Source organism: Mus caroli, chromosome 12 (assembly GCF_900094665.2).
Source record: "Mus caroli chromosome 12, CAROLI_EIJ_v1.1, whole genome shotgun sequence".
Taxonomy (NCBI): domain Eukaryota; kingdom Metazoa; phylum Chordata; class Mammalia; order Rodentia; family Muridae; genus Mus; species Mus caroli.
The window spans coordinates 34211080-34220125 of NC_034581.1; the positions used below are offsets into that span (position 1 = coordinate 34211080).

Sequence of the window (9046 nt, forward strand, 5' to 3'; positions counted from 1 at the left end):
GGTAGGGAAGTGGGGGGCGCTATGGGGGACTTTTGGGATAGCATTGGAAATGTAACTGAGGAAAATATGTAATAAAAATATTAAAAATTAAAAAAAAATTCATCTTAGTTTAAGAGATTTATTTTACGTTTAGTTGTGTTTGTCTCTGGGGCATCGAGCCTTCACTGGACCAAGGGCCTCTCCTCTCATTGATGCCAGACAAGGACATCCTCTGCTCCATATGTGGCTGGAGCCATAGGTCATTCCATGTGTAATCCTTGATTGGTGGTTCAGTCCCTGGGAGTTCCGGGGTGTCTTGTTGATGGATATTGTTGTTCTTCCTATGGAGTTGTAAACTCCCTCCAATCCTTTCATCCTTTCTCTAACAAAGAAATATTCCTTTCCAATCAAGGCTTCTTCATCTCCACTGAATCTAGTTTGTCTCATGCTGAAGTGAATAGCCAGCACATTCTTACTTGTGCATAGTTAACTTTTACCATTTAATTTAAAGAACTGTGTTTTTTGTTGCTTTTGGAATATTCCAAAGTGGATCAAATCTTATTTTTACTTCTATATAGAGTAGTATTGCCTGTTTTTAAAAATGTAACTTATCATAGTTTCATTTTTTAAATTTATTTTAAATTTATTTTATTTATTTACACTTCAAATGTTGTCCCCCTTCCAGTTCTCCCCTCCACAACTACAACTCCACCAGTCCTATCTCCCCTCTCCTTTGCCTCTAAAAGGGTGCTCCTCCACCCACCCATCCACTCTCACCTCACTGATCTAGCATTCCCCTACTCTGAGGGCATCAAGACTCTACAGGACCACGCTCATCCAGTCCCATTGATGCCAGATAAGGCAATCCTCTGCAACATATGTAGCTGGAGCCATTAACCCATCCTTGTATACTTTTTGGTTGGTTTAGTCCCTAGGAGCTATGGGGAATCTGTTTAGTTGATACTGCTGTTCTCCCTATGGGTTACAAACCTCTTCAGCTCCTTGAGTCCTTCCCCTAACTCTTCCATTGAGTTCCTGGGCTCAGTGTTGTACTTAGCTGTGAGTATCTGCATCTGTATTGGTCGGGTGCTGGCAGAGCCTCTCAGGGGACATCTATACCAACCTCCAGTCAGCAAGCACTTCTTGACATCTGCAGTAGTGCTGGGGTTTGATATCTGCAGATGGGATGGGTCCCTAGGTGGGGTGGTCTCTGGATGACTTTCCTTCAGTCTCTGTTCCAATTTTTGTACTTATGTTTCCTGTAAACAGGAACAATTCTGGGCTAAAATTTTTGAGATGGGTGGGTGGCCCCATTCCTCAACTGGGGCAGCACCTATCTACTAAAGGTGGTATCTACAGGGTCTATTTCCCCTTTGTTGGGTATTTCTGCTAATGTCATCTCCAATGGGTCCTGGGAATCAATTGCTTTTCTGGTATCTGGGACTTTCTAGTGGCTCTCCTCAATTCCCTACCCCTGACTATTACATATTTCTAATCATTTTCCTAACCCTGTGGACGTCTAGCCTGTCTCTTCCCATACTTTATCTTGCTTTGTTTTTTCCCTCTCCCTCCTCTTTCCCTCCCATAGTTTCTAATCATTAATTTATGCAGCTGGTTTACCTAAATTACATTCACCTAAAGAAATTTTGGAGTTCCAGTTAAACCAGCACCATTTTTTGAAGATACTTTCTTTTATCAATTATATGATTTTGCCTTGTTTGACAAAAATTAAGTGTCTGTAGATGGGTGGATTTATTTCAGGGTCTTTGATTTATCACATGATCATTTCATTAGATGCTGGGAAAGCCTTTGACAAAATCCAGTGTCCCTTCATGTTAAAAGTCTTAGAGAGATCAGGAATAGAAGTCACATATTCAACATAACAAAAACACCATACAGTAAGCCAGTAGCCAACATCAAATTAAATGGAGAGAAACTTAAAGCAAAATCAGGGTCAAGACAAAACTTTCAACCTTCTCCCTATCTATTCAACACAGTACTTGGAGTTCTAGCTAGAGCAATAAGACAACTAAAGGATTAAGGGCATACAAATTGAGAAGAAAGAAGTCAAATTATTGCTAATTATGGCTGATATGATAATATACATAAGCAACCCCTAAATTTCTACCAGAGAAATCATCCTACAGCTGATAAACACCTTCAGCAAAAGTGAGTGAATTCAAAATTAACTAAATAAAAAAATCAGTAGCCCTCCTTTATAAAAATTATAAATGGGTCAAGAAAGAATTAGGGAAACAACACCCTTTACAACAGCCAAGAATAATATGAAATATCTTGGTGTAACTCTACCTAAGCAACTGAAAGATCTATATGACAAGAACTTCAATTTCATTTCTCATCCTGTCTGTTTCTTACCAATACCAGGCAGGTTTCTTTTTTTTGGGGGGGGGGGTGTTGGTTTTTTGAGACAGGATTTCTCTGTGCAGTCCTGGCTGTCCGGGGAGAACTAACTCTGTAGACCAGGCTGGCCTTGAACTCAGAAATCTCCCTGCCTTTGCCTCCCAAGTTCTGGAATTACAGGCATGGGCCACCACTGCCTGGCAACCATGCAGTTTTTATTACTATTGTTTTGTAGAACAGCTTGAGATCAGGGATGGAGGTACCTCCAGAAGTTCTTTTGTTGTTCAGGTATCCTGGGTTTTTTGTTTTTCAATACGAAGTTGAAAATTGCTCTTTCAAACTCTGTAATGAATTGTGTTGGGATTTTTATGGGAATTGCATTTGATCTGTAGAGGCATTGAATTTGTAGTTTGCTTTGAGAAAGATGGCCATTTTCAGTATGTTAATCCTATAGACCCAAAAGCATGGGAAATCTTTCTCTCTTCTGATATCTGCCGATTTAGTCCTCACTGAGAGAGAATTTGCCTAGTTCTCCTGGGAATAAATGTCCCAGGATGATGTGGTTATCAAGTTGGGCTCCTCTTCCTTAAAGGATGTTGAGAGAGGCAACGAGGGAAGGGATTTATAAGGGTAGTACTGGGAAGAGAGGAGGTGGGGGAGGGCCGTAATCAGCATGTGAAGTGAATAAAAATTATTGGAAACAAAGAAATCTGAAAGTTCAAGTGTCATATCTAGTTAAATGAATAAAGACTTACAAATTATAGAATTGGCACCCTATTTGACCTGATTATAATTTCACCGAGCAACCTACAGGATTACCTGCTCCTGCACATTACTCATTCCTATTATTTCCTTTCTTTTTGCCCCTGCTCTTCAAACAAAGCATTTGTGGTTCTTGAGGTTCTGGCAATATTTTCTGTCATTGTAACACTTTGAATTTCTAAGCATGTTTTTCTTAAATTCTCCAGTATGTGTCAATATTCATTAATTCTTATTCAGTGACTGGAGTTAAGACATGCTGACTTCATGTGACTATTTTAAAAAATACCCTTTTCTGTGGCTGACAATCTGCAGATTCTTTTATCTGGATATTACTTGATTTTTTTTTTCTCACAAGGACATTTAGTCCTTCCTGTAATATGGAGAATGTTTTTAGCCTACGTACAATGGGCCAAATAGTTTTCTTCAAATCCTCCAATGTAATTATTTCCTTCCACTAACTAAGCAAAATGGCACATCTGTTGACTAGATGAGAAAGCCAGAATTAGACTGCTTTCCTAAAGCCAGCACAGTGGTTCCCTCCTGGCACTCCTTTCATGTGCCTAAAGAAAACCTTCTGCAGGGGAACAGGAGATCTGTGAACACACCATGGGGATTCCCAATTGAATACTGTCACGTTCTTTCTAACCATTTGTAGGAGGCAGAGACTGTGAGAAAGTGCTGCTGTTATTTTCAACACCTTCTGTGGCTTGAAGCATAGCTGTGTCTCTGGATCTGATATTATACAGGCTAGATTTATTTTTTCATAGGCCCAATGTTCACCTAGTTAAAGATTTTAAGCAAATGCTATTTTCCTGCCTGCACGTCACTAATTAAAATGAAGAAACTAAAGTTTCAGTGAGCTGAGTTGCTTGTACCATCTGCCCAGTATGGCTATGGTTGGTCACAGGTTGTGAAATTGCCCATCAACATACAGCACTATCCTGTATTTATTTGAATAAAATGATTTACTACCAAATTTTTAACTTAGTTTACTTAATATGTGTCTCCTCACAATAGAACTAAGGACTACTTGTGTTGAATTAGGCTTTATATGTTAATTACTCATCATAACTGGTTAGCCATAATTCTGGAAAAGTTTCAGACTGACCTCTGAAAGCATTTTAGTTCCTGACCATCTAGGGATAACAGGGGAATTTGGAAATTGCTATGGTAAGCAAAGGAGAAAGCCTGAAAATGCAGCTAGGCACAATTTTAAAGGGAATTATATGAAGACAATGATATAACACATTTTTTTCTATTTTTCTATTATGTAAGATTAATGAGTTTTTCATCAATGTTGGGTCAGTCCTTCATTGTTTGTTGCAGTGTTTTAGATACTAAACATAACAATTTTTAAAGGAAAATAAAGGCCTCCTGCTAGTTTCTCTATTGAACATGTCTTGGCTCTGATAAAACTTTACTCATAAAGTAGGAGAAGGCTTGAATTTGTTCTTCTATCAGTTATCCTTTCACAGACGAATTTACTGAGCTCTACTAAGCCCACAGCTTGCTTACGTCCACAGGACAAGAAGCTCTTCTACCTGTACCCAGAATGTCACCAGGTAGGGAGAACAATGAGAAGGTTTAAAAGCACACTTGCCCGCTTTTTATTCTAGCAAACCAATATTGCGTGCCTCAATCTTACCTTCTTACATTTAATTTGACAACGCTTTCTTCTGGAAGCCTGGTAAAATAATCATTTAAATGGATGTGCACTCTCTGCAGTTCTGCTACCAAGGATGCTAGTAGAGACTGAATGGACTGAGATTTGAGATAGAGACTGTATGATGTTCTAGGATGCCAGACACCCTGTGTCAGTTTTCTCACTAGATCCAAGGTCAAAGACCTTATTAGAGCTAATGCTTGTCTCCCAGAACTAAAATGGGAAGACTGTGTGGAATAATACAGATGATGCCTGCTGTACACTCTCTTCAACAGCCGATATATTTTAAACATCAGCACTATTTCCACCTTCTCTGTCTTTGGCTCTTTGCTATGTCTCCATTGAATAACACTCAGGGATTCACCAAGTTTTAGTAAATTATCATCATGAGATCCAGTGATTATAGTGATCTGTCCACTTTATCTGTGCTTTGTTTTAAGAAAAAGATTAATGTATATTAATTGTACATATGTATGATAGCCTTGACATGTCTTTTACATTTGATTATTTAATAAAGGGACATCATTAACTTATGGAAGCAACAAGAACATAGGTGAGTCAGGATCAGATAGGAACAGGTGTCCAAGTGTTTCTGGAATGATTTAGTTATAGTCATTTTTACCCTGTCCTTCAACTACTGAACTCAATATTTAAAAGCCTGGGAAGGAGCCCATTGTGAAGCACTTGAAGAGACAAATGGAACTGAATCATCTATCTCCCCCTTTGGGTAGGGAGGACAGAGTGAGTCACATTAGGTGACTTCATGGAGCAGGAGAGTAGCAGAATCAGGGTGAAATTGGTGTTAATAACGTGATCAGCAGGAGGGAACTGATGGAGACACAGATATATCCATTAATATGTCCTGACTGATCTCAAATAGCTTGGGCATTTGTATTCATATCAGTATCATTCATCGATTAATAAAAAAATATTTTCTTGTCATACATTTCCTTTTTTGTTTTTTTTTGTTTTTGTTTTTTGGTTTTTTGGTTTTTCTTTGCTTTTTTGATTGAGACAGGGTTTGTCTGTATAGCCCCGGCTTTCCTGGAACTCACTTTGTAGACCAGTCTGGCCTCGAACTCAGAAATCTGCCTGCCTCTGCCTCCCGAGTGCTGGGATTAAAGGGGTGCATCACCATGCCTGGCTATTGTCATACATTTTCTAATATGCAATTTTAGAGACAAAGTAATTTTTCACCAACTTTGATTTCTATAACAATTCCAATGCCAGCCTGGTTGAGTACTAAGCAATTGATTATAGTCTCTGATAAAACACTGAAACCAGATGGAGTTCACTTTTTTTTCTTTATAAATTTGCCAGTGAATCTAAGCCAGTGACAACTTGGAGATTTATTTTAAAACGTGATTCACACTAGAGTCATCTACTCTCATTAAGGAAGTCTTTCAGGCATTTGGAAATACTTGATTTGGCACATTTATTGAAAGAATTAAGGTTATAAAACTGAAAGTATTTTCAAATTTAATTACTATGTAGCAATTTTATAGAATCCTCCTAATTGACTTGCATGCAACATCATCAAAAATCTAGTTTTTAGCAAGTTATTTGTCTCTGTGTGTGTGTTATTGCTTAGATATTTAAAAAATGATGTTCTTGTCTATCCTTGGAACATGGACTTTTAAAACTAAACACATATAAATGGACTTTGATCAGCATACTTTGATTAAGCAAAATGTTCTGCACATTTTGTATTCTCCATTACATTGATTTTATGTGACTTGGTATTAGGAAAAGAACATGGGATGTCATTAAGGAAGGAAGAAGTAATTAAAGATTGGAAAGTATGCAGATTTACATAAACCCATAATGTATTGTTTAGGAGATACAATGCTTACCATTTTACCCTTATCCTTTAATCCTTACCATTTTCCTTTGTGAATTAATACTAATCTTTTGATCTTCATGTTTTCTCTTCGCAGTGTTTTAATAAATTATTGAAACTACAAACATCAACAGCAATTTCATTTGGACAGAGTATGTATTCTGGAAGCCAGAGCTATTTCATCATGAAACACAACTTGTAAAATCTTTGAAACATAAAGCTTTGACCAAGACCTGGAAAAGAAAGTCTTCATCCACTGTGTAAGGACCTCATCACCCACACCATGACAAACCAGGAAAAATGGGCCCATCTCAGCCCCTCAGAATTTTCCCAACTTCAGAAATATGCTGAGTGTGAGTATTCATATGGAAGATATAGTCTAATTTTTTATGTATTTGTTAAATAATGTATGATTCATTATAAGAATAGATCAGAGACCCTGTTTGTCTTGGGAACCGATGCAGGCATGTTCTTTGTATTCACAAATAGGTCATCTTAAGATTGCCTTTTAGCAGATAGATAGATAGATAGATAGATAGATAGATAGATAGATAGATAGATAGATAGAGAGAGAGAGAGATATGAAAAGATCAATTAAATTAAGTATCAGATTAAAAAGATCTAGCATATGGGATACAAAACTAAGCCTGGTAAACATTGCTGGTAAAAGAATTAAAAGAGTAAACTAAAAAAATGAAAGGTTATTATTATTGGTTTTTTATTTTGGTTGCTGTTTCCTTTTCCTTGCTTGTGAACATAGCCATTCCAAAAAAACCAAGAGAAAGAATTATGGGCACGTTGTGCCTCCACAGTTGTGCCTAATCTCACTCATAAATTCCAATGAAAGAGAAGATCCCAGGAATTTAAGACCAGGTGTTTAATTAGTCCTTCAAATGATAAACCAAGATAGTTCACTGAATATTATAGTATTTCAACATAAGGTTCATTATATGTGCAGTAAGGGTTTATTTATAATAAATTTATGAGATGACAAATTGATGATTAATTGTGAACTATAAAAACTAGTTGAGATTTCAAGATCATCAAATTTTCTGTTCTTTCTCATATCATTAAGACAACAAAAGAAATGTTAATTACTCTACCAGGAGTTTCCCAGCTAATTAAGAGGAAAAGTGATTAGAATGCAATCTTGTATATTAAATTCTCATTAATAAGAGTAACTGAGAATATATTCTGGATGTGATGATTAAAAGTAGCACACTTTGCTCAACATCAGTAAATACCATCAGCTTATTAGATATTTAAAGATCATGGTCTTTATCTTACAACACAACATTAGAAATTGACATTCTTCCATAGAGGTAAGTACCATATTGAAACAGTTTTCTTAATATCTAGTTTTTTTTTATCTTTCATCAACAAATTGTTATTTTAAATGCAATAATGAGTAGTTCTTTAATATGTTCTTAAACTATTGTTAAATTTTTTAACATGCATGTCAAGTAATAATGTTTTGTATGCTTTGGGGTAGTAAAGTATGGCTGTGGAGAAGAATGAATGATCTCGTTAAACCCCCCAAAGCAAAATTAAATCAAAATTATACCTAGAGAATACAACAAAGATCATCTCCTTGTTTCTTACCTGATTATGAATCCTCCCCATATTACTACAATAGACACTTAACTCCAATGCCTATCCAGACCTCTTGGCTGTTTTCAAAATGAACAAGAGATGAATAGTGTGAAACTGGGATAGTACCCATCCTGAAGGTGTGCGCTGAAATCCTAATCCTGTATCTGATACTGAGTAACTTTTAAAACATCTCTGTAAATTCTTTTGTTTTCATTTTTCCTTTATTAATATTATTCATTACATTTGTTTACATCTCAAGTGATATCCCACTTCCTGGTTACCCCCTCCTTCAACCCCCTATCCCATGATATCTCACTTCCTCTCTGCTATCCCCCCATCCCACATCTGTCCTCCCCACTCCCTTTGGCCTGTATGGGAGTGTTCTCCCACCCACCCACCCACACTCTCCAGCCCCATTGCTCTAGCATCCACCTACTCTGGGGCATCAAACCCTTTCCCTGGGACCAAGGACCTCCCTTCTGTTGCTGTCGGGCAAAGGCTTCCTCTGCTTCATATGTATCTGGAGCCAAAGATCACTATGTACACTCCTTGGCTGGTGGTCTAGTCTCTGGGAGAGCTGGGTGATCAGGCCAGCCTATGTTGTTCTTCCAATTCCCCTCCACTCCTCCAGTCCTTCTGCTCTCCCCGACCTGGTTCCTTGAGTTCAGCCCGACAGTTGGCTCCAATAAAATGATAAAAAATAATAGAAGTATTCACTATTACCGGGATCACATTGAATAAATGATATTAGAGAAATAAAAAGAATGTCTGTAAAGCTGCTGCTACTGCTAAAGCTGTTTGTAATTGCTATATTATGAGAGAGAGAGAGAGAGAGAGAGAGAGAGAGA

At 37.4% G+C, this 9046-nt stretch overlaps 1 protein-coding gene across 6 annotated transcripts in view; it reads left to right on the forward strand.

The window, feature by feature from the left end:
- The window catches only part of Dgkb (diacylglycerol kinase beta), a 710085-nt gene that overhangs the window by 103919 nt on the left and 597120 nt on the right, over positions 1-9046 (forward strand). For all 6 annotated transcript variants that reach the window (XM_029484790.1, XM_021178688.2, XM_029484791.1 and 3 more), the window contains exon 2: positions 6703-6958. In XM_029484790.1, coding sequence (XP_029340650.1) covers positions 6889-6958 — 70 coding nt within the window. In that variant the 5' untranslated portion in view covers positions 6703-6888. The remainder of the gene's footprint in view (positions 1-6702; positions 6959-9046) is intronic.